Source organism: Pituophis catenifer, unplaced genomic scaffold (assembly GCF_029215685.1).
Source record: "Pituophis catenifer annectens isolate HBS135680 unplaced genomic scaffold, rPitCat1.0.hap2 SCAF_2, whole genome shotgun sequence".
NCBI lineage: Eukaryota > Metazoa > Chordata > Lepidosauria > Squamata > Colubridae > Pituophis > Pituophis catenifer.
This window is the reverse complement of record NW_027256882.1, coordinates 290,092,628-290,118,619: the sequence shown is the minus strand read 5'-3', so window position 1 is coordinate 290,118,619 and position 25,992 is coordinate 290,092,628. Positions and strand designations below refer to the sequence as shown.

At 44.5% G+C, this 25,992-nt stretch overlaps 1 protein-coding gene across 1 annotated transcript in view; it reads left to right on the top strand.

Annotated features, from left to right (window-relative positions):
• The window catches only part of PIK3C3 (phosphatidylinositol 3-kinase catalytic subunit type 3), a 125,848-nt gene that overhangs the window by 58,423 nt on the left and 41,433 nt on the right, over window positions 1–25,992 (top strand). Inside the window, exons 20-22 of the mRNA XM_070936007.1 lie at window positions 2,831–2,915; window positions 6,149–6,223; window positions 19,133–19,301. Of these exons, the coding sequence (XP_070792108.1) occupies window positions 2,831–2,915; window positions 6,149–6,223; window positions 19,133–19,301 (329 nt within the window). The remainder of the gene's footprint in view (window positions 1–2,830; window positions 2,916–6,148; window positions 6,224–19,132; window positions 19,302–25,992) is intronic.

The following is a 25,992-nucleotide window of genomic DNA, read 5'->3' as shown; positions in this document are numbered from 1 at the left end:
CTCCTCAATAGTAGGCAAAAAGTCTTTCTTCCAATATTGCGCTATCAACAGTCTTGCTGCTGTTACTAGTGGGTACAAATTTTTTCTGTCACAACAGTTAAAGCTTACCACTATATTCATTATTTATACCTATTCTTATTTTAATACTAATACTTAATACTTAACATATTTATTGTTGTAACATATCTATTGTTGTAACATTTCTCTTCTTAACTTATTGAACTTTATTATACCTTGCTTTCATATTTATTCTCTAACCATTCATAAAATAAATCCCATATATTATAGTAATCAGATTCTTCCTTTCCTTTAATTGCAAGTGTTAATCTATTCATTTCTGCGCATTCCAATATTTTCTTAACCACATTTTCATCCGTAGGAATCTCTTCACCTTTCCAATTCTGTGCAAATACAATTCTGGCTGCAGTTATTACATGAATAATCAAATATACTTAAGGGAATATATTCAGTTGGCCTCACTGGTCATTGCTTAATTTGATAGTCTATGGAAATTCTCAGTCATCCAGGTCATGGTTGTCCCAAAAATGTTTTTTCAACTGGACTTTCTTTTTTTTTTTCCTTTGAAGTCATTTTGCTTCTCACCTAAGAAGCTTCTTCAGCTCTGACTGGATGGCACTGATGGAAGGATTTATATTCCTTGCAGACAGCTGGTCATTTGCATCCTTTTAGAGGGTCATTGAGGCCACTTGGAGGTTTATATGTGTCCTTAGAGTGTTCATTGCACTACTCAGGTGACCCTGAGGACTGTTCTGTCCCCGTCTCACACACGCACCCCCTCAGACAGGCAACAGTTAAAGAACTCAGCCGACAAACAGTTTATCCGGTATCAGAATTGGCAGCAACCCAGTGGCTGAGTGCCAGGTATTCTTTACTCACGAGGGGAGAGTTTCTCCCTTCGTCTGGGAACAAAGCCAATACACAATAATCAACAAAGTCCAGTAAATACAAAGAAGGTCATCCGATATCCGTTTTTTGCTTGTCACAGAGCTGAACCGACCACTACACCCTCTTTTATACCCTGTGGGGTGTGGTCCAGTGACTCAGCCTAATCCCTGGCACGCCTCTTCCTCTGCTGCGCGCGCTTATCTCTGCGACGCTGTCGAGGGTCCAGCCAAGACTCATCATCATCATCATTACTGTCCACCTGCGGCTGCGTGGACGTGCTTGGCCCCGGCCCTATCTCTTGCCCTTCGGAAGACACCGAAGGCATTGCCAGAGAGGAGGGTCCTGGAGAGGGAGGCCTTGCCAACTCCTCTCCTTCACTCTCGGAGTCCTCTCCTGCCGATAACACAGGCTCGGTGATCGAAGCCACAACAAGGACACAGAAAAACCTCCAGGTGGCCTCAACGACTCTCTAAAAGGATGCAAATGACCAGCTGTCTGCAAGGAATACAAATCCTTCCGTTCCCCGCCATCCAGTCAGAGTTGAAGAAGCTTTTTGGATGAGAAGCAAAACGTCTTCAAATTAAAACCAGACAGTCCAGTTGCCTCTTGAAAAAAAAGCACCTTTGGGACAACCATGACCTGAGAATCTCCATAGACATCTTAAAATATACCTCCTCTAGTGCTTTACAGCATTCTCTGGATGATTTACAAAGTCCGCGTATTGCCCCCAAATGGGTGAAAACCAGCAGGTTCTAACAGGTTCTGGAGAACCGGTAGCGGAAATTTTGAACTTTCTTAAGGCAGTGGGAGCTATAAAGCTCTTCCAAAGAGGGGAGAAGGGAACCAATGATCCTCTGGGCAATGACGTTGACCCTCTGTAGTGCTGTCCTATCTGCCACTGTGCAAACCAGACACAATCAATCAATCAATGAATGAATAGAACTGCAACATTAAGACAAGGTGATGAGTTTTCTCCATGATCCTTTTATCATCTTGGGCAGGGGTCTGCAACCTTAAACACTCGAAGAGCCATTTGGACCCGTTTCCCACAGAAAAGAAAACACCGGGAGCCACAAAAACCCTTCCCGGGCCTGACTATTTCTTGAGCGGCCACAAAACTAGCATATGTAATTAAATTAAACATCTTGTTTTCTTCTGAAACTTTTCTTTTCTTGGATTTATCCATGGTTGGCCTACTGGAGGTTGAAAAGCCCAATAAATTGTGTGCCGGTGGGTGTTGCACCAGGGTGGAGTTGATTTAAATCGAGTTGATTTAAATCACAATTTAAATCATGATTTAAATCACTAGTAAAAAAGGCTTGATTTAAATCAACTCAATTTAAATCATAATTTTTAAAGAGCAACTGTCATCTCTGCTACTCCTTTGACCCGCTGTTGACTCACCGATAGTCCCAGTGTTGCAGAATATGCTACATAACTAAGCTCCATTTCATGCTGAATAAACTAAATTATTTATGTATCTTAAATAGAAAACTATCTTACGATAGATTTTTTAAAAGTTTTTTATTAAAATAAATTTGATAGAAATCAAAAAAATTTGATAGAAATCAAAAAAATCTGATATAAATCAAAAAAATCTGATTTTTTTGATTTTTTTTAAAAAAAGTCATTGATTTTTATCCACCCTGTGTTGCACATTGGCAGTTGCGACACATATTTTGAGTGACAGGGAGCCGCAGCAGAGGGGTGAAAGAGCCACATGTGGCTCCAGAGCTGCAGGTTGCTGATCCCTGATTTTTGGGATTCATTTTGTGCTGGGCCAAAAAATTCAGGTAGTCCTTGCTTTACGACCATTCTCATACGGCTCATCTAACAACCACATTGCTTAGCGACGGATGTCCCAGTCCCAATTGTGGTTCCAAGTCAAGGACCACATACTAAACCTTCCATCTTGCTTTTGTAGAACTTCTTCCGGAAATATGCGCCGAGTGAAAATGGGCCCCACGGCATCAGTGCGGAAGTCATGGACACCTACGTGAAAAGCTGCGGTAAGCATTGGGGCACAGTTCCATGGGTCTGTCTGCAGTTCAGAAGTCAGGAAAGTAACTCCTTGTATTTCGAGTAAGGGTTTGCTAAAAACTCTGCTCTGCAACACTTATGGAGAGATTGAGAATCCTTAGAAGCTGTGGGAGATAATTTTTATTTTTTAATTTGATTTATATGCCGCCCTTCTCCGGAGACTCAGGGCGGCTTACAATGCGCTAAGCAATAGCCTTCATTCTTTTGTATATTTATACAAAGTCAGCTTATTGCCCCCACAAACTGGGTCCTCAATTTACCTACTTTAGAAAGGATGGAAGGCTGAGTCAACCTTGAGCCTGGCGAGATTCGAACCTGCAGTAATTGCAGGCAGCTGGTCTTAATAACAGGGTGCTTTAGACCACTGTACTACCAAGGCTCTAATAGAATAAAAGAGTTGGGACAGGGGTGAATTGCTCCTGGTTCGGACCGGATTGGCTGATCCGGTAGCGATGTGTTGTGGCCCGCCAGCGGCCTGCGCGGATTGTGGCTGATCCCGACGAGGAGGCTGGTGTGGTGTCGCGCAAACAGCCTGTGCAGCCGGCACTCGAGTCGGACAGCGAGGAGGCTGAAGAGGATGTGGTGCCAGAGGCAGAGATTCAGCCAGGGCCTTCAGAACCTCCAGAGGCTCCTTCAAGTGAAGAGAGTGAAGTGGAGGAGCCTCTTCTCAATGCTCGAGCACGCAGGCAGTCAGGCAGCCAAAAGGCAGGAGTGGTTACTCAGGAGGAGGTCTCCTCGAGTGTAAGGCTTGGGGCTAATTGGCCACTCCCTTAGCCTATTTAAGTTTGCACACAGCTGGCAAACGTTGCAGGAAACAACGCATGTTCATCCGGTTGCTCGCTGAGCATTTGAGAGTGAAGTTTCCTTGCAAACCTAATTTCTGGGCTAATTGCCAACTCTTGTAAGCCTTTATCTAATCTTTGGAATTCCTGGCAGGCTGTTAAGGACATTTTTAGTAATAGCCTGCATTTGAAAAAAGACTGTTTGTAGTTAAACGGAGTTGTTCGGAGTTTTGTGTGTGCTACATTTCTTGGGTTCCGTAGCTGGGGCAGAACACGATGGTGGCGGGTGGTTCAGAGAACCGGAAGCAAAAATCCCTGCCCCCCCCCCCCGCCTGCCCATGCTCACCCAATCGCCTGGTTGCCCGCTTGCCACTGAGGCCCGCTTCCCAGCTGAGGCGCGCGATCGTCAGAGCCTTTTTTTTTTTTTTACTTTTAAAAGCATTTTTTTTTACAACCTATTCGTCCAAAGACCAGCCCCGGAATCCGGAAGAGCAACGGGCAACGATTGGCGTGCCCGGAGAGATGGCTGTGTGTGTGCCACTTCCGGCACGCGTGCCATAGATTCACCATCACTGGGTTACCACATGATGAAAGAGGAACTGTTGCAATTACCTGTCTCTCTTCTTCTTTTGATACTAAAATGGAAGAGAGAATTCATCTTAATGGCTACATCTGCTCAGGTTTATTCATTCATTCATTCATTCATTCATTCATTCATTTATTCATTTATTTATTTATTTATTGGTTCGATTTATATGCCGCTCTTCTACGGAGACTCAGGGCGGCTTACAATGCGTTAAGCAATAGCCTTCATACTTTTTGTATATACCTGCTTAGTAGGGCTTTCGCCCCTCCCCCAAAAGCGGTGTTCTTTTTTATACAAAGTCATCTTATTGCCCCCACAATCCGGATCCTCATTTTACCTACCTCGGAAGGATGGAAGGCTGAGTCTCAACCTTGAGCCTGGTGAGATTTGAACTTGCAGTAATTGCAGGCAGCTGGTGCTAGTTAACAGCGCTTTAGTCTGCTGCGTCACGAAGGTTAGAGAGGCCATTGGTTGAATATTACAGGATATTTAAAATCTCTGTGTCAACTGTCCGGCTGCTCATTGGGGAATTCATCAGTATTCTAAATATGGCTTTACTTTAATGGGTTGATTACTAATAGCCTTTTTCCAGAAATAATAAATTACCGTATTTTTTGGAGTACAAGACACACCTTTTACCCCCCCCCCCCAAAAGGGGAGGAAATTTGGGCTCGTCTTATACACTGAATGTAGCCCTGCCCACCCATTGGCCCCCACCCTATGGCCTCTGCTTCCCAGCAATTTACTTCCTTGTAGCAAGCAGCAAGAAAAAACAGCCTATTTCAGCTTCAGCACAACCTAATTAACACAAGTTGATTGTCTGTTGGATCGGCCTCCCGACTCTCAGCTGTTTCAGGCTGCAGATATTGCCATTGCCTATTGCTGTGTGGGCCTCTGCTGCTTGCTGCAAGGAGGTAAATTGCTGGGAGCAGATTTTTTTCTTGTGTTAATCAAGCTATGCTGAAAACGAAACTGAAAGTAAAGCAGGCTATTAGCTGTTTGCTGCAAGGAAGCAAAATTGCTGGGAGGCAGAGGCAGATTTCTTTTTCTTGTTTTCCTCACCAAAAAAGGAAAATGTGTTTTATGTCCGGAGCACTTTATACCTCCAAAAGTAGTGAATTTGCTCAAGGAGTAGTGGAAACAGCTTGCATGAAATCTTGGGCTAGAAATTATGGAATTTGGAACGTTCGGTACACTCTGAATTTGGTCGTTTTCTTGCAGACGTTTCATTACCCAACTAGGTAATATCATCAGTGCTATCAAAGGCCCTTGGAGATCCTTGGTGCATTCTGAGTTTGATCGTTTTCTTGCAGACGTTTCATTACCAACTAAGTAACTTCATCAGTGCTAGTAAGGACCTCACAGGTTTCTGACAAAATAATCTAACTTGCTTCAGTTTGGTTTTGATCTTCAGGAGTTATAACATTTACAAAGAGCTATGCTATTTTTTTTAAAAAGGGACGCGGTGGCTCAGTGGCTAAGACGCTGAGTTTGTCGATCGAAAGGTCAGTTCGAATCCCTAGCGCCGCATAACGGGGTGAGCTCTTGTGACTTGTCCCAGCTTCAGCCAACCTAGCAGTTCGAAAGCACATAAAAAATGCAAGTAGAAAAATAGGGACCACCTTTGGTGGGAAGGTAACAGCGTTCCGTGCGCCTTTGGCGTTTAGTCATGCTGGCCACATGACCACGGAGACATCTTTGGACAGCGCTGGCTCTTCGGCTTTGAAACGGAGATGAGCACTGCCCCCTAGAGTCGGGAACGACTAGCACGTATGTGCGAGGGGAACCTTTACCTTTACCTATGCTAATTTTGTTTTGTTGTTTTAATTTTCAGCTGGGTATTGTGTGATCACATATATACTTGGAGTTGGGGACAGGCATCTGGATAACCTTTTGCTCACCAAGACAGGTAAAGAATTCACTTTTTGGGGGAGGGGGGGCAAATGTTGGGGCATCTTCCCTGTGCGAGAAAACCATGTCCTTTTGAAATTGTGTCTTTCCCTACGAATGCAAGTCTCATTAAAGCGATATTAAGACTGTTACGAAATTGCCTGAAACTATTGGAGTCGCATAGCATAAAAAAAATATTGCACGATTTTGCAAAGGAGGCAGAATTAACAAGCCATAACTTGTGGATTTAACCATCCCAACATCTTAACAAAACGGGACGGTTGTAGCGTTCAGCCAGCAAACATTTGCAGTTTCATTTCCATTTTGCTAAATGCTTTATTTGGTCACTGTTATTCATTTTATACGATTTCCCTGCCAACCCCGTAGTGTGATTTGGGGCAGGGACAAAACACACACAAAGGATGAAATTGCAATCAAAGGATGAAATTGATAAATAAGATGTCATCCCACCCCCGTTGGAGTCGGAATCTGTGGGGGAAGATGAGCTGGAACAGGAGCCGACATGGATCGAGAGGGCGGCTCCATTGGCCTTGGAGAAAACTGGGGAAGGGCAGAGTCAGTATGGGGAGGGCTGTTTAGGATTCGAAAGGCCTGCAGACAGGGAGGAGCAGGAGAGACAGAACTCAGGCGAAGAGCAAAGACCACCCCCTCCTGATCCTAGAGCACGGAGAGAAGAGAGAAGGCGAGAACAACGCAAATCTCTAGGTGAAAACAGTGTTGGACTTTTGAGTTGGGCTCTTCATAGCTCAGATCATCCTGGCTGTGTTCACATACCATGCAAAACCGGATCAGTGACAAACTGAGGAGCTGCACTTCAAGACTATGTCAAAAACTTGGTTATCTGTCTGAAACAATGGAAGGATTGATACTCCGTGCATTTGGCGCGCACTGTGCATGTATTTGGCGCGCACAACGCATGCACAGTCAGCAAATCAGTGGCAAACTGGGGAAGATTTCACCACTGGCATAAAGGACATAAAATACAGATCATGTTGTCATTTTGCTAGGCATCTGGACTCCCGGTAGACCAGACTTATAGATGTTAAAAGGAAGGAATTGTACGACAAGAACTTAATAGAAAGGGAACTCGGCTAGGAGAAAAATCAGATTAATATCATAATTGAAGATCCGACGGAAAGGAAATCCTGCTTTCTAGTGAATCTAAATTTGTTTGTTGTTAAATCGCGTGGCACAGCTGTTCCCCCTCCTCGCTGTTCTACTGAACTTCCCAAGCCTCCTTTTTCTTTGCTAAGTGGGTTTTTGGTGCGTATTGTGTATGTGCATGCACGCATACAAAATGTGCATGCATGCAGCATGCAAAATGTGCATGCAGACCATGCAAAATGTGCATGCACGCAGCATGCAAAATGTGCATGCACGCAGCATGCAAAATGTATATGCACGCAGCATGCAAAATGTGCACACATCATGCATGCAAAATGTGCATGCGCACATGCAAAAATGCACATGCAAAATGTGCATGCGCACACATGCAAAATGTGCATGTACATGCATGATGCGTGCATTTGGCATGCAGTGCACATGTGTGTGCAGCATACGTTTGGCACGCACCACACATGTGTGTGCACCGTGCATGCATTTGGCATGCACCGTGCATGCGCGGGCAGTGAACCGGTGGCAAAATAGGGAAGATTTCACCACTGGCATAAAGGACATAAAATACAGATCATTTTGTCATTTTGCTAGGCATCTGGACTCCCGGTAGACCAGACTTATAGATGTTAATAGGAAGGAATTGTACGACAAGAACTTAATAGAAAGGGAACTCGGCTAGGAGAAAAATCAGATTAATATCATAATTGAAGATCCGATGGAAAGGAAATAACCTCTTTATTCAGTCTTGACTAATATTATGGTCAATACTTAATTATCTACGGCTAATGCATGCTTATTAAACATGCACTGTATTTGGAAGGCAGCAGAGCGTATAATAGCTACCGTTTGTCGATACGTCTTTAACAATCTTACAAACCCAGCGATATAATTAACAGATCTCGAAATTGTGTGTGTGTGTGTTTGTGTATGTGCGTCTGTCAAGTGCCAATTAGCTATCTTATTTTGTAAAGAAGAAATTAGGCAGATTGGAAATGGTGCCGGCGTTATTATAAATCTTTTTAGGAGGTTTATTTTCTTCGGCCCATCTGCCGATGTCTCAGAAACGTTGGCTTGGAGGACTTAACGGCGGTGATCCAATTGTCGCTGCAAATGTTTTTCGAACTGCTGACACCAGTTGCGCCAAACATGTGTTTATCATCCTCTTTGCACAATGATTAAGTCTGTTTAACACAGTGAATCTGGTTCCTCCCTCCACCCGTTCACTGGTTTTGAAGAAGAACAAATTCAAATTCAAATCTTTATTGTCAGTGCACAACATATGTACAGTGAGATTGGTTGAGCTCCCTCAGTGCACCTACCCCCCCCAACACAATACAACTCACAGTGAAGAAAGAAAATCCCTAAATCATATTCACAAAACACCCAGTCCTATTGCACCAGTGTGAACATGTTACACATTGCGCCAGCCCTGCAGTCCATCATACTACGTAGTTACGAAGCTATTTCTCATTCAGGAATCTGACAGTCCACAGATAAAAACTGTTCTTCAGCCTGTTTGTGCAGCTGGCTATGCTTCTACATCTCCTTCCCGATGGTAGGAGGGTAAAGAAGTGGTGACTAGCAGTGAACAAGTTGGACCCACCAGAAGAAAACTGTGTTTCACCTAATTAAGAACCATATTATTGACTTAGGAGCTGTAGAGATTCACAACCGTGGCAAGAGAGGTCGTAAAAAGGGGCAAAACTGACTTTAACAAATGTCTCACTTAGTGTTGTAGCCCGCCAGCAGAGCTGGAGGCAGACTCGGACAATGAGGAGGTTGGGGAGAAACTTGGGCCAGTTCTGGAGTCTCGGGAAGGCTCTGATGGATGCTCGGCGTCGGACACAGAGATAGAGCTAGGGTCGTCCGACATTTCCCAGCCAGAGAGGCAGCTGCCTTTGGAGGCTGATATGAGTGAGGAGGAAGGACAGCTGGGGCCTGTTCCAGATGCGGGTATGCACAGAGCAGATAGGAGAGGTGAACAACGGATGACAATGAGCCGGCTCGGGAAGCAAAACAACCGTGGACGCTGACTATGCCCCTCCCTGGCTGGGGAATAAATAGGAGGAAAGAGGCATGGTTTGGTTGTCACAGACAACCGTTCACATTTCTGGAAACTTCGTTCCTTGTGTGTTTTGTGCGACAAAGACTGCCTTGCCAGAGCTGAGGTTTATTTATTTCTCTGTTTGAAGTGACTTACCGTATTTTTCGGAATATTAGACGCACTTTAGTTTTTGGGGAGGAAAATAAGAAAAAAGCTGATTGGTGGGTGGATCGTCCTCCCGGAATACCCCCAATCAGCTGTTCCCAGAGGTGAATTTTAGCAACAGGTTCCTTGGTTGTGAGCTCTGTGCCTTGCTTTTTTTTTTTTTTTTTTGCTTTTTTTTCTGCCTCTAAAACTTCTGAAACTCCATTTCAGAAAAAACTTTCTTTTCTGCCACTGAAAGCCTCCGAAACAGTTTCAGAAAAAAAAGCCTCTGAAGCTCTGTTTGGAGGCTTCTTTTCTGAAGCTCTGTTTGGAGGCTTTTTTTCTGAAGCTGTTTGGAGGCTTCTTTTCTGAAGCTCTGTTTGGAGGCTTCTTTTCTGAAGCTCTGTTTGGAGGCTTCTTTTCTGAAGCTCTGTCTGGAGGCTTCTTTTCTGAAGCTCTGTTTGGAGGCTTTTTTTCTGAAGCTCTGTCTGGGGGCTTCTTTTCTGAAGCTCTGTTTGGAGGCTTCTTTTCTGAAGCTCTGTCTGGGGGCTTCTTTTCTGAAGCTCTGTTTGGAGGCTTCTTTTCTGAAGCTCTGTTTGGAGGCTTTTTTTTCTGAAGCTCTGTCTGGGGACTTCTTTTCTGAAGCTCTGTTTGGAGGCTTTTTTTCTGAAGCTCTGTTTGGGGGCTTCTTTTCTGATACTTTTTTCAGCCTCTGAAGCCTCCATTCAAGAAACTGGATGGGGCTACATTCAGAGTATAAGATGCACCCAGATTTTCACCCTCTTTTTTTGGGGAAAAAGGTGCGTTTTATAATCAGAAAAATACGGTAATTTGCAGCCTCCTGGCTGGGAGCTCACAGCCTTGCATTTATCATAAGGAACTGATAAGGACTATTGTTTCAGTTAACTCCTTGCAGGACTCTTGCCTGGACTTTCTGTTGGTGAATGCAGTTCATTCCCAAGACGTAAATAAAGAGGGTTTTTTTTGTTTGCGGGGAGCCTGTTTCCTGCTTCTGCAAAGGGTCAGAACACTTAGCAACAGAGATTTTAGACTCAATTGTCATCCTAATTCGAGGATTACCTGTACAGGGATAAGCAGGACAAGGCTAAACTATATGAGTTATCGAATTCGTCCTTTTATCTCCTGTTGAGAACTTTCTTAAAAGCCCATCAGAGATATAATTTCTGCTGTGCGGGATCCAACTTCCTACACGGACATATTTCACCCCGCATTCATTTATCTAACAGAAATTCCCAGCATTCATTCCATACGGTTTGATTTAAAGATGAGATTTTATTTTTATTTTTAAAAGCAGAATCCCACAAGAATCAAGTCTGTTGCACCATATGGAACTGCCTTGGGTTACTTTCGCTATCGCTCAAAAAAGAAAAAAAAGAAAAAAAATCCGGTAAAGGATATTACTCACACAAAGCACAGCGCATAAAACAAAACCGTTTCCAACCAGCAGGCTTTGATCTATGTTGTAAAATCACACGAGTTCTTTAATTACGAACATTTAGAGAGATTCTTCTCACTGCTAATTTATGTTGAGCCCGTCCTCATGATAAGTCTAGATATCCATGCTTTTTATATGGGGGGGGGAAAAAAGAAAAAGGAAGACAACAGAATAAGTCCTGAGACTGTAATTATACTTCTCATCCAGCTCGGTACGGTGCGAATCAGAGCCGTTAATTAATCTTAGGGATATATTTGCATATGTAACTGGCACGGTAGATCTTGGGCACCGATACATTTCCAAAGCCATCAGATCAGCATGAACGACTTGTCGCAGAAGAGGGGGAAAAACGGGTGAAATGCTCCCGGTTCGGACCGGATTGCCCGATCCGGTAGCGATGGAGGCGGGTGGTTCGGAGAACCGGTAGCAAAAATCCCTGCCCCCCCCCCCCATTGCCCAGCTGAGCCGCGCAATCATCAGAGGCTTTTTTAAAAAAAATTAAAAGCATTTTTTCTACAACCTCTTTGGCCGAAAAAAATGCTTTTAAAAGTAAAAAAAAAAAAGCCTCTGATGATCGCGCGGCTCAGCTGGGATCATCAGAGGCTTTTCAAAGCATTTTTTCTACAACCTCTTCAGCCGAAGAGGTTGTAGAAAAAATGCTTTTAAAAGTAAAAAAAAAAAAAAAAAAAAAGTTGGCCATGCCCACTCAGTCATATTACCCCCACACACACACCAAGCCACACTCGCAGAACCGCTAGTAACAAATTTTACATTTGCGTCCCTTTTACAGTTGCGTCCCTTTCTAGATCGGGACTCCCTACACACGGTCACTCATGCCCTCGTCACCTCTCGTCTGGACTATTGTAACGCTCTCTACATGGGGCTCCCCTTGAGGTGTACTCGGAGGCTCCAACTGGCGCAGAGTGCGGCCGTGCGGGTGGTTATGGGAGCATCATGGAGCTCCCATGTAACACCTCTCCTGCGCGAGCTGCACTGGCTCCCGGTGGTCTTCCGGGTGCGCTTCAAGGTTCTGGTTACCACCTTTAAAGCGCTCCATGGCTTAGGACCTGGTTATCTACGGGACCGCCTGCTACCACCAATAGCCTCCCACCGGCCAGTACGCTCCCATAGAGAGGGGCTCCTCCGGGTGCCGTCGGCCACACAATGTCGACTGGCGGCCCCTAGGGGGAGAGCCTTCTCTGTGGGGGCACCTACGATCTGGAACGAGCTCCCCCCGGAGATACGGAGGATCCCGGATCTGCGCACCTTCCGCCGCGCGCTTAAAACGTTTTTATTTCATCAAGCTGGCCTGGCCTAAATCATCTCCTTTTTAAAATTTTTAAATTTAAATGTTAAACACTAATTTTAATTTGTTTAATTATGGGATATTTTTAAAATTTAGCCGAATTGTTTAATCTGTTTTAATCTATTTTAAATTTTGTATTTCTGTGTTTTATCTTTTGGCTGTTCACCGCCCTGAGTCCTTCGGGAGAAGGGCGGTATAGAAATTTAATAAAATAAAAATAAATAAATAAATAATAATTTCACCACTGGGGAAAAAAGTTAAAAGGAGCCTCCATTCTTAATCTTAACCCATCACTGGAGGCTTTTAAGAAGAGACTGGACAGCCGTTTGTCCAGAACGGTATAGGGTAGTGGTGGCAAACCTTTTACTCACTGAGTGCCGAACAGGTATGCACTTCGTGCACTTTGCACGCATGCGTGCTATCCACACTAACAGGCATCTCCTCCCCATGCGCTGCGCTGGCAACTGCACCATCTGTGCATGCACACAGATTTTGTACGCGCCCCCCATGCTCTGTGCGCGCAACCACACTGTCTGCTCATGTGCATGGCTATTGTTTTTGGTGTTTTTTTTTTTTTTAATTTGATTTATATGCCGCCCTTCTCCGAAGACTCAGGGCGGCTTACAAGGCGTTAAGCAGTAGCCTTCATCCTTTTGTATATTTATACAAAGTCAGCTTATTGCCCCCACAAACTGGGTCCTCATTTCACCTACCTTAGAAAGGATGGAAGGCTGAGTCAACCTTGAGCCTGGTGAGAATTGAACCTTCAGTAATTGCAGGCAGCTGTGGTTTTTTTTGTTTTGTTTTTTTAATTTGATTTATATGCCGCCCTTCTCCGGAGACTCAGGGCGGCTTACAATGTGCTCAGCAATAGCCTTCATCCTTTTATATATTTATACAAAGTCAGCTTATTGCCCCCACAAACTGGGTCCTCATTTCACCTACCTTAGAAAGGATGGAAGGCTGAGTCAACCTTGAGCCTTGGAGAGATTCGAACCCTGCAATAATTGCAGGCAGCTGGTCTTAATAAGCTTAATAACAGGGTGCCTTAAACCCCTGTACTACCAAGGCTCTTCTATGCGCTGCATGCACAACTGCACCATCTGTGCATGCACATGGCTTCTGCAAGGCCACCCATGCGCCGTGCGCGCAGCCACAACATTTGCCCATGCGTGCAGGGTTTCGCACGGCTCCCCCCCCGTGCGCTGTGTATGCCATCGCACCATCTGCACATGAGCACGGTTTTCACGCGTGCAATGCATGGGCATGAATGCTTTCTGCGCATATGCACGCTGTACGCAAGTACCCGCACATGTATGTGCAGGAGAGGTCTGAAGACCCGCTGGGTCTCCCGAATTGCACGCGTGTGCACCGGAGGCCCACACACCAGGTGGGGTGCACATGTGCAGCAGCAGGTGAGTTGGGCGACAGCTCGTGTGCCCGGAAAGATGGCTCTGCGTGACACCTCTGCATGTGATAGGTTCGCCATCACGGGTATAGGGTGTACTTTTTTAGCAAGGGTTGGACTAGAAGCCTTGGTACTACAGTGGTTTAAAGCACCCTGTTATTAACACAGCTGCCTGCAATTTACTGCTGGTTCGAATCTCTCCAAGGCTCAAGGTTGACTCAGCCTTCCATCCTTTCTAAGGTAGGTGAAATGAGGACCCAGTTTGTGGGGGCAATAAGCTGACTTTGTATAAATATACAAAAGAATGAAGGCTATTGCTTAACGCACTGTAAGCCGCCCTGAGTCTCCGGAGAAGGGTGGCATATAAATCAAATTTAAAAAAAAAAAAAAAAAGAAGACCTCCAAGGTTCCTTTCAACCCTGTTATTATATTTCTGCAGGTTTTGCACCCCTTGCTTAAGGAGATGGGATTGGAGAACTAAAGTTACACGAAAAGTGTAAGGTGTAGGACAGAGGTCTTCAAACTTGGCAGCTTTAAGACTTGTGGACTTCAACTCCCAGAAGTTGAAGTCCACAAGTCTTAAAGGAGTTAAGTCCACAGTTGAAGTCTGGGAGTTGAAGTCCACAAGTCTTAAAGCTGCCAAGTTTGGGGACCCCTGGTGTTGGAGAACCAGATGGCCTTGCATATTCTTCTTGGAGGGTTTTGATCGGAGACCCACCCCTGGTGTTGCAATCTCTCAGTTTCTGCAAACAAACCCAGTTTCCCTGCTGAGAATCCACACCACAATTCTGCCAAATTAATCACGGCCACACCGTGCCCTCTGCAGCGTTCTTTTGCTGCTTTCCAAAGAAAAGGAGACAGCAGGAACGCTCAATTCTCATGGTGCTGTTGCGATCAGCATCTGAAGTAGCATTACATCAGATAACATAGCAGACGGTGCATTCATCAAGCCCGGCATTGTCCCACAGAGAGGGCCTCCTCAGGGTGCCGTCGGCCAGACAATGTCGGCTGGCGACCCCCAGGGGGAGAGCCTTCTCTGTGCTGGCACCTACCCTCTGGAACACTGTACCCCCAGAGATACGAGTGATCCCAGACCTCCGGACTTTTCGTCGGGCCTTTAAAACCTACTTTTTTCAGTTAGCCGGGCTGTCCTGATTTTATGATGGGTTTTTAAAATTTGAAATTGGTTTTAAATTGAAATGTTTTAAATTATGGGCCAAATTATTTAATTATTTTAAATCTATTTTAACTTTTGTGTATAAAGTGTTTTACTTGGCTGTTCACCGCCCTGAGTCCAAAAGGAGAAGGGCGGTATAGAAATTTGAAATAAATTCATTGTTTATTCTGACTGACAATAGGATTCCCAAGCAGAACTGACTTTAATCTCATCCTGATCCTTTGAAATGGAGATCCAGAGAGCTGAAACTGGAAACAGCTGCCTGCACATATGGGCTCCTTACTACATTATTTATTTATTTTATTTTATTTTATATTTAAATTTATATACCGCCCTGCTCCCGAAGGACTCAGGGCGGTGAACAGCCAAAGGTAAAAAACATAGAATACAAACATTTAAAAGCAATTTAAAATATTTTAAACAATTTGGCCCAACAATTTAAATACCTGAACCTGAGTGGCGTAGGAGGTTAATGCTCCTACTAAGGCAGCATTTAACATCCAGCTGCCTGCAATTACTGCGAGTTCAATTCTCACCAGGCTCAAGGTCGACCCAGCCTTCCATCCTTTCTAAGGTGGGTAAATTGAGGACCCAGATTGTCGGGGCAATAAGCTGACTTTGTATAAATATACAAAAGTATGAAGGCTATTGCTTAACGCATTGTAAGCCACCCTGAGTCTCCGGAGAAGGGCGGCATATAAATCAAATTAAAAAAAAACAAAAAAATATCCCATTTAAAATTCAAATTCAAATTAAACAATTAAAGAAGTTAGGCCAGCCCGGCTTGTTGCAATAAAAAAGTCTTGAGGGCCTGGCGGAAGATACGTAAATCCAGAATCGTCCGTATCTCCGGGGGGAGCTCGTTCCAGAGGGCAGGTCTCCCACAGAGACAGCTCTCCCCCTGGGGACCACCAGTTGACATTGTTTGACCGACGGCACCCCGAAGAGCCCCTCTCTGTGGGAGCGTACTGGCCGGTGGGAGACTCTCCGTGGCAGAAGGCGGTCTCGTAGATATCCAGGTCCTAAGCCATGGAGCGCTCTAAAGGTGGTAACCAACACCTTGAGTCGCACCCGGAGGACCACCAGAAGCCAGTGCAGCTCGCGCAGGAGAGGTGTTACATGGGAGCGCCATGACGCTCCCATAATCACCCGCGCGGCCGCATTCTGGACCAGTTGGAGCCTCTGGGTGCTCTTATGGTTCTATCCTGAATAGAATTCCAGAATTAAGAGAGTTGGAAGGGAATTTGGAGTTCTTCTCGTCCAACTCACCGCTCAAGGCAGGAGACCTTACACCAGGGGTGTCAAATTGGATTTCTTCGAGGGCCGGATCAGCATTGTAGATCTCCTACTACCTCTTTGACTCCTTGGTTTGAAAATCAGCTGCTATTTTTGGGTCCATAGAAAAATAGACTTGGAAGGGAACTTGGAGGTCTTCTAGTCCAACCCCGTTTAGGCAAGAAACCCTACACCACTTCAGACAAATGGTTATCCAACCTCTTCTTAAAAACTTCCAGTGTTGGAGCATTCACAACTTCTGCAGGCAAATTGTTCCACTTATTAATTGTTCTAACTGTCAGGAAATTTCTCCTTAGTTCTAGGTTGCTTCTCTCCTTGGTTAGTTTCCACCCATTGCTTCTTGTCCTGCCTTTTGTTGCTTTGGAAAATAGGTTGACTCCCTCTTCTTTGTGGCAGCCTCTCAAATATTGGAACACTGCTATCATGTCACCCCTGGTCCTTCTTTTCATCAAACTAGACATACCCAGTGCCTGCAACCGTTCTTCATGTTTTAGCCTCCAGTTCCCTAATTTTGCTCTTCTCTGCCCTCTTTCTAGAGTCTCCACATCTTTTTTACATCGTGGCGACCAAAACTGGATGCCGTATTCCAAGTGTGGCCTTACCAAGGCCTTATAAAGTGGTATTAACACTCCACGTGATCTTGATTCTATCCCTCTGTTTATGCAGTGTACAATTGCACTAACTTTTTCGGCTGCACTGCAATAAAAATCAGGTATAGTCATGTGATGACCCCCTAATGACTGGCATGATCTACAGCTCCAGGCTCAATTGCAGTTGTAAGTCAATGACTACTTCTACTCACCTGAGCCCCTAGTAAACAGTTTTCATGCTCATTCCTGTCAGGCCTCTCTCAACTTGGATATTCAGGAAGGAAATATTTTTTTCAGAGCTTTATAACTTTAAACTGTCTCTAAATGAATGGCTGTAAGATGAGGTCTCCAGGAATTGGTTACGTCTAGTCTAAGTAAAAAGTGTGACATGATAGCCATGTTCTAATTTTTTTTTTTTTTAATTTGATTTATATGCCGCCCTTCTCCGGAGACTCAGGGCGGCTTACAATGCGTTAAGCAATAGCCTTCATTCTTTTGTATATTTTATACAAAGTCAGCTTATTGCCCCCACAAACTGGGTCCTCATTTCACCTACCTTAGAAAGGATGGAAGGCTGAGTCAACCTTGAGCCTTGGAGAGATTCGAACCAGCAGAAATTGCAGGCAGCTGTGTTAATAACAGGGTGCACTAAACCCCTGTACTATTAAGGCTCTTGATATTTGAGGGGCTTCCACAAAGGAGAATAAGAATAAGAATAATTTTATTTCTATACCGCCCTTCTCCCGAAGGACTCAGGGCGGTGTACGGCCTATTAAAAGCACAAGACAAACATCAGTTAAAATAATTTAAAATTATTAAATAATTCGGCTCAATTTAAAACCCCAGAAATTTAAAACACCCAATTTAAAATTATTATGTTGATAGCCCGGCCTGGCGGAACTACAGGGTCTTCAGTGCACAGCGAAATACCCGGAGGTCGGAGATCTTACGCATTTCCAGGGGCAGTTCATTCCACAGGGCTGGGGCTCCCGACAGAGAAGGCCCTCCCCCTGGGTGTCGCCAGCCAGCATAACTTGGCCGATAGCACCCTGAGGGGGTGGGGGGGCTCAACCTATTCTCCAAAGCCCCAGAAGGCAAGCCAAGAAGCTATGGATGGAAACTAATCAAGGAGAGAAGCAACTTGAACTTAAGGACAAATTTCCCTTTCAATTATTAGATCAATTAATCAGTGGAACAACTTGCCTCCAGAAGTTGTGAATGCTCCAACACTGGAAGTTTTTAGGAAGATGTTGGATAACCATTTGTCTGAAGTGGTGTAAGGTCTCTTGATTGAGCATGGGGTTAGACTAGAAGACCTCCAAAGTCCCTTTTAGTTCTGTTATTCTGTTATACTCTCCATCTCATTGGCTCTTCAGCTCTCTGTCTATCTGTCTATCTATGTGTCTGTCTGTCTGTCTGTCTCATCACTGGAGGTTGACAAGAACAGATTGAATGTACTACCAAGGCTCAGATTGAGCCTTGGTAGTACAGTGGTCTAAAGCACCCTGTTATTAAGACCAGCTGCCTGCAATTTCTGCAGGTTCGAATCTCGCCAAGGCTCAAAGTTGACTCAGCCTTCCATCCTTTCTAAGGTAGGTAAAATGAGGACCCAGATTGTGGGGGCAATAAGATGACTTTGTATAAATATACAAAAGGATGAAGGCTATTGCTTAGCACATTGTAAGCCGCCCTGAGTCTCCAGAGAAGAGCGGCATACAAATCAATTTTTTTTAAAAAAAAAAAAGAATGACCACTTATTTATTTCATTTATTTATTTTATTTATGTAATTTATAGGCCGCCCTTCTCCCGAAGGACTCAGGGCAGCTTACAAGAAGGAACAAAAAAAAAATTACATAAACAACAAAGCCAATTTAAAATTAGTTAAAATTAATTAAAAATGTAATTAAAATGATTAAAAATCATCCCTACGGTTCAGCCCATTTGGTGAAAAAGCCACGTCTTCAATTCGCAGCGGAAGGCGAGGAGGTCCGGGGCTGTCCTGAGGCCGGTGGGAGGCCCATTCCAGAGGGTCGGCGCTCCCACAGAGAAGGCTCTCCCCCTGGGGGCCACCCGCCGACATTGTCTGGCTGACGGCACCCTGAGGAGGCCCGCTCTGTGTGAGCGCACTGGACGATGGAAGGATGGCAGGAGATGATCCTGCAGATACCCCGGGCCTAAGCCATGTAGGGCTTTATACTTGTCCTGAATGGTATGGCGTCTCCTGCTAGAGCAGGGGGTTGGACTAGAAGGCCTCCGAGGTCCCTTCCAACTCCGTTATTCTGTTACTCTGAGTACCAAAGAGAGAGCAGAACCTCGTAAATTCCCTACACGTCGTAACTCTAATCTTTTTTCTGACGTTCCCAATGCAGGCAAACTTTTCCACATTGATTTTGGCTATATTCTGGGACGTGACCCGAAGCCTCTTCCTCCACCCATGAAGCTGAATAAGGAAATGGTGGAAGGAATGGGAGGGACGCAGAGCGAACAGTACCAGGAGTTTCGCAAGCAATGCTACACGGCGTTCCTTCATCTGCGCAGGTTAGAATTTTGTGGTTAGATAACCCGTAATCCAGTCGGTCATTCTTTCAGAGATATTTCCTTGCCGGTTTTCTCAGCTCCCTTCAGCAATCACAGACGTTTAATTGACCTCCTGGACTGGAAAATCTGGGGTCAATTCCACTGGTAAAATCTGAACCGGTTTGCTACCGGTTCGCTGGCCGTGCATGCGCACTGCGCGCCAAAAATTGCTATGTGTGTATGCGCAGGATAAAGCAGGATTTCCTGCTTTCTAGCAAAGCTAAACCCCGCTGCACAGCTGATCTTCAGAAATGCCGGTTCGGAGGAACCGATAGCTTTCTTTAACTACCAGTTTGCCTGAACCGATAGCTTTTTAAACTGCTGGTTCAACCGAACCGGTAGCTTTTTTTTTTATTACCGGTTTGCCGGAACCGGTAGTTTTTATCACTACCAGTTCCCTCGAACCGGAGCAAACCGGTAGCATTTCACCCCTGGTCCATTCAGAGATGATGTTTGTCCATCGTTTTCAAAGAGGACCTTGACATTTAACTGGTTGTGGGCTGTCCACAGTGTGTCTGCAGGTGGCTGGTCAGGCCTGTGCGCATTGGTGGGCTGCAACCGGTTTAACAACTGGTTCAGTGATTGCGTGCGCATGCACCTAAAGCGCTTGCATGCAGCGTTCAAATTACAGCAATTTGAAGCTCAGCTGCTTACTTTCTACGGCAGCCCTGATGTTGTGGTCCGCCTGCAGCCTGCAGAGCTGGCAGTGGAGTCAGACAGTGAGGAGGCTGGGGAGGAAAATGGGCCAGTCCTCGAGTCAGGGGAAGGCCCAGCCGAGGGCTCTGCGTTGGAGGCAGAGACGGGGCCAGGGTCATCGGAACAGAGAGGCAGAGGAACAGGAGGAGCCTGTTCCTAGTGCACACATGCGAAGAGCTGCCAGAAGGCAAGAGCAGCTAAAGCAAAAAGGACGACTCGGGAGTAAGGCCAGGAGATGATTGGCCCCTCCCAGAAGGCTTTAAAGAGCAGCAACGGCTCTTGGGATCTTTGTAGGAAAGCAACGTTGCTACATTTGTTTCTTGTTGGCGTCTCGTGAGGTTTTGCCAAGAAAAGCCTTTGGCAGGGTGCCAAAGAAGACAAAGGTTGGGGATAAGGCCGAAGGACTGTTTACGAAGAATTTGTTTTGGATTTAATTTGGACTAAGCTGAGAATGAAGTAATTCTCACCTGTTCTAATAAAATATGTTTGTTTAGGACTGATTGTGTCTGGTAATAACTACATGGGCCTAGGTCACAACACCTGGTAAGTAGAACACCGGAGGTGCGGAAATCAGCTGTGCCACTCGAATCAGCTGAGCCAAAGAAAAGAAGGAAATATAGGACAGGACAGAGCGGGGATGGGTGGGCGGGGCCATCTGATAATCAGAACTACCGGTTTTCCCAAACAGGTCTGAACCGGCAGCAGCCCACCTCTGCCAATGCGGACACGGAATGTTCTGCCACATGTCGGGGCAGACGTGTAGGCACTATTGTTGCAGCATTTGTAGCTCTGGCTTTGCGGAGTGCTCGCTTCTCTTCTGTGCTATGGTTGTCCTTCTGTTAGGATGGGGTAGAGGGTTGTCCCCGAACCGTGAACCAGCTCACGAGCAAACACACTAGGACTGAAATAAAACTAGGAGAGGAGTCTTGTATAAAAATATACTTTACTTCAAAATGTTTAAAAAACACTATATCTTTAAAAAGGCACATTAATAACAAAGTCTTATCTTGGTTAAATGAAGCCAGGCCATCTCCCTAAATTCCTCCCCACAATACCGAAACAGTCCACAAGAAAAAACTAACATAACATTAAGCAGCTTCGGTGTCGATACATCATCGAGGTGGTAGAAGGGCAGCAGCTAAAAGTCACCTGTGAAAAACAATTCAACCAGCAAATGTGGCTTGAAGCTTCTGGGAGGGAAACTGTCCAGCAGCAACAGTTCAGATGTTGGCTTGCGTGCTTCAACTCAGCAAAAGGCAAGCCGAAATTGGAGACTTCAAAAGGCTTCCAGCTATCTCAGCTCACAGTTGCAGCTGGCTCCGTGGGAGTATCTTTACACAGCTCTTCGGCTCCTCTTCTGCTGCTATCTCTGCTGCAGCCATCAGGACTCCTTATCTGAGTTCTCCTCCCTTCTGCAGCTCTGCTCTGGGCTCTGCATCCAGGTGCTTCAGCACTGGCTCTGCATCTAGACCTAAACAGCGTCTAGGCCCAAATAGCAAGCAGAAAGGTCCGTGCTTATATGGGGAGTTAACCTGCAATTAACTAGGGCGGGGAAGGCTTGCAGGTAATTGCAAACAGGAGATGGCTTGATTGGATCCATACTGTTTGTGGCTGATCAAGTAGCCACAGCAGTCCTGAAAACACTCGTGACACCTTCTGTCTTCAAATGTCTGGCAGCCTTGGTGGCTCAAGGTGCGCCATGTCGATCGATCTCGTGCCAGGGTTTCCCAGGAGGTGGTGTGGATATCCAGGGACTTGAAGGAGGCTTTCAGCGTGTCTTTGTATCACGTCCTTTGTCCTCCGTGCGGTCGCTTTCCTTGAGACAGCTCACCATAAAGGAGGGTCTGTTTGGTGATGCAGTAGTCTGACATCCTTGCAACGTGGCAGTCTTCCAAAAAGGGGTTCGTACAAAGACGAAGGGGGTCAACCTATTCTCCAAAGCACCAGAAGGCAAGACAAGAAACAATGGATGGAAAAACATCCATGGAGATTCTCCATCATCTGAGTCATGTTGTCCCAGAGCTGCTTTTTCAAGAGGCAAAAAAAAAAAAAAAAAAAATGATTACACTGGGATTAACAGGGAAAAAAAAATAAAGATGATTACACTGGGATTAACAGTGGCATAAAGATGATTACACTGGGATTTACAGTGGAATGATAAAAGGAAAGGTTGAATTAGATTATGTAAAAAGAAAATATATCAATGGATATAATGTATCAATTTTTATTAAGAGGTTGGACGGTATCATTTGAGAAAATGGATAGCTATAATAATTGGGATATTGTTTAAATATGTATAACAATAGTAATAATTTGAACATTTTTCACTTAAGCAAAAAATAAAGGAAAATTGAAATAATATATGATTATGATTTACAAACAAAAATGACTTAATTGGTGTTTATATAAATGGTATGGTTAAATAGATAGAATTTAGGGAAATAATTTGGGAAACTATTAAACAGCATTATTTGAATTAAGAACTATGTTTAAATGTTAAATTGCTATGTTTTTAAGATTAGTGATAAGATTTAAATTTGATAAAGTAATAATGGAATAAAGATTTAATGAGCATTATATGAAGTAATAAATAAATGTAAGGAAGTTTTAGAAATGGAAATAATTTTGGAATATAAACATGTTTGAACTGTACTGTTAATAGTGAGGATTTAGGGTAAGAATTGTGAAATGTATTATGAGGTATTAATTGAATTAAGATTTAAGGTGGGTTAATAGAAGGGTAATTATATTGATTAAGTAAACATGAGTAAACTTTTTCTAAAATGGTACTAGTTGAAATATGTGATTTAAGATTAAGAAATAAGTGTTATGGCAAAATAGAATATATAAAATTTTGTTAAAGATGACAAAAAATTGAACAAATTGATGACAAGATCAAAGCTCTGTTCCGAAAAGATGTAATTTGTATGTTTGGTGGGGGGGGGACTTTTTGCAAGAGACAGTTGGACTTTCTGTTTTTTTTTTCCTTTGAAGATGTTTTGCTTTTCATTCTAGAAGCTTCATCAAAGCTGATGAGCTTCTTGGATAAGAAGCAGGGGTGAAATGCTCCTGGTTCGGTCCAGTTCGCCTGAACCGGTAGTAAAAAAAGGCTACTGGTTCGCCGAACTGGTAGTAAAAAATGTAAAAAAAAAAAAAAAAGTTCTGGCAATCAGCTGAGCGACTCGCGATCATTAGAATTTTTTTTTTTTTTACTTTTTAGGCATTTTTTTACTATCAGTTCTCCAGCTGTGATCGTCAGAGCCTTTTTTTTAACCTTTTAAAAGCATTTTTTACAACCTATTCGCCCGAATAGGTTGTAAAAAAATGCTTTAAAAAGTTTTTTTTAAAAAAAAAATTGGCGACACCCACCCAGTCACATTACCCCCCACCACCAAGCCACGCCCACAGAACCGGTTGTAACAAATTTTACATTTCACCACTGATAAGCAGCAAAACATCTTCAAAGAAAAAAATCCCAGAAAGTCCAGCTGCCTCTTGAAAAAGCACCTTTGGAACAATGGATGGAAACTGATCAAGGAAAGAACCAAGTTAGAACGAAGGAGAAATTTCCTAACGCTGAGAAAACTTCACCAGTGGAACAGCTTGCCTTCACAAGTTGTGGGCGCAGCTATTTGTCCAGAATGATCTCCTGCTTAAGGGCAAGTTGGACTAGAAGACTCCAAGGTCTTGTTCTGTCCCCGTACCCCACACGCACCCCCACAGACGGCCCAGAGTTAATAAGCCACACGACAAAACTCTTTGATGATAAAGCTGGCAGCAACCCAGTGGCTAGCTGCCAATTCAGACTTTACTCACACAAAACAAAGATTAGACTTCCAGCATTCCGATAAAACAGGCAGAGTTTTCAACAATACAAGGATTAATCCAAATGCAGTCCGATAAAGCAGGCAAAGTCCAGTAACGCAGAGATCATGGAATATTTCCAGTTTTTGCTCGTCATAAACTGAACCGGCCACTACACCCACATTTATACCCTGTGGGGTGTGGTCCAGTGACTCAGCTAATCTCTGGCACGCCTTCCCCTCTGCTGCGCACGCTTCTCCCTGCGCCTCTGGCGAGGGTCCAGCCAGTACTTATCTCCTTCGTCACTGTCCACCTGCGGCTGCGGGGATGTGCTTGGCTCTGAGCCTATCATTTGGCCTTCGGTGTCCTCCAGAGGCATTGTCAGAGAGGAGGGTCCTGGAGAGGGAGGCCTTGCCAACTCCTCCCCCTCACTCTCAGAGTCTGCATCTGTCGATAGCCCAGGCTCAGGCAACAGAGCCACAACAGGTCTCTTCCATCTCAGTTATTCTTATTCTGTACTTGATCAAAAGGTCGGCAGTCCAGCGGTTCGAATCCCTAGTGCCGCGTAATGGGGTGAGCTCCCGTTCCTTGTCCCAGCTTCTGCCAACCTAGCAGTTCGAAAGCACGTAAAAAATGCAAGTAGAAAAATAGGGACCCCCTTTGGTGGGAAGGTAACAGCATTCCGTACGCTTTTGGTGTTTAGTCATGCTGGCCACATGACCACGGAGACGTCTTCGGACAGCGCTGGCTCTTCGTCTTTGAAACAGAGATGAGCACCGTCCCCTAGAGTCGGGAATGACTAGCACATATGTGCAAAGGAAACCTTTACCTTTTAACAGAATAATGGAATAATGGAATAACAGAGTTGGAAGGGTCCTTGGAGGTCTTCTAGTCTGCAAACAAAACTGATAAGTAAAATAAGATACCATAATTTTGCAGTTTCCATCAACTAGCCAAATTCATTCGCTCGGAGAAAAGCTAAGGATGATGACCCAAAAAAGTTGAAAAATTGTTACAGAAAAAGGGGATGGAAAGCCAATTCCATCCCAACATTATTGCCAGCTGGTTTCGGACAAGCAAAGTCAACGGAGGAGGCCAGATTTGCTTAACGGACCACATGATCCACTTAGCAACTGTGGCAAAAAAAAGGCCGTAAAAGGAGACAAAATTCACATAACGACTGTCTCGCTTACCAATGGAAACTGTGGCCGTACGTCGAGGACTATCTGAACGGCAACAGTGAAGACAATATAGCTAGGAGATGGCGAAAGCAAATGTATATTTATTCATTTTTTATTTATTCCTTAAATTGGTTTGCCGTCCGGCGATGAGTCGCATTCGCTCGGTGGGTCTGAGAGTCGGAAACAAATTTTAATAGGTAGTAAGAGGAACAGGTGAAAAAGCATTTTGGATCTAACATTTGCAGCCTGATTGCCTTTGAAATATGACCACTAACGTAAAGACATGCTAGTGAGCCCCCCTTTCTCTCCTGCTGGCCTGAACTGAACGGGAATGGAAACGGGCTAGACATCTTTATGGGTGCTTTATGATGTATGGGGAATAAAATGCACAAAAGTGGGGAATATTAACGAAAATAATGGGAAGGGAAATATGCTTCCAAGGCACGCTCGCTGAATTCACTTGAACCAGGGGGAGGGAAGCTGGCTTGGGTTGGTGGGAGGAAAGAAATAGAGATAGCACAGAAGCAGATGCAGGCCGTCCTCGAACTTACGACCGCAAATGGGAGCCAACAACATTTCTGCCGTTAAGTGAGTTTTGCCCCATTTTGCGAACTTTCTTGCCATTGTGGTTAAGTGAATCCCTGCAAGTTGTTCAGTTAGTGACATGGTTGTTAAATGAATCTGGCTTCCCCCACCCCCACCCCTTGCGTTTGCTCATCAGAAGGTCGCCAAAGGGGATTGCGTGACCCTGGGGACACTGCAACCGTCATAACTACGAGTCGCTTTCCAAGTGTCTGAATTTTGATCATGTGATCAAAAGGTCGTAACTGTGGAAAATGAACCTAAGTCATTTTTTTTTTCAGTGCTGCTGTAATTTTGAACCGTCACTAAATGAACTGTTGTAAATTGAGGACACCCTGTACTTGACCTGAAGCCTCCAATGGATTGGATGGTTATGAAACATGTACAGG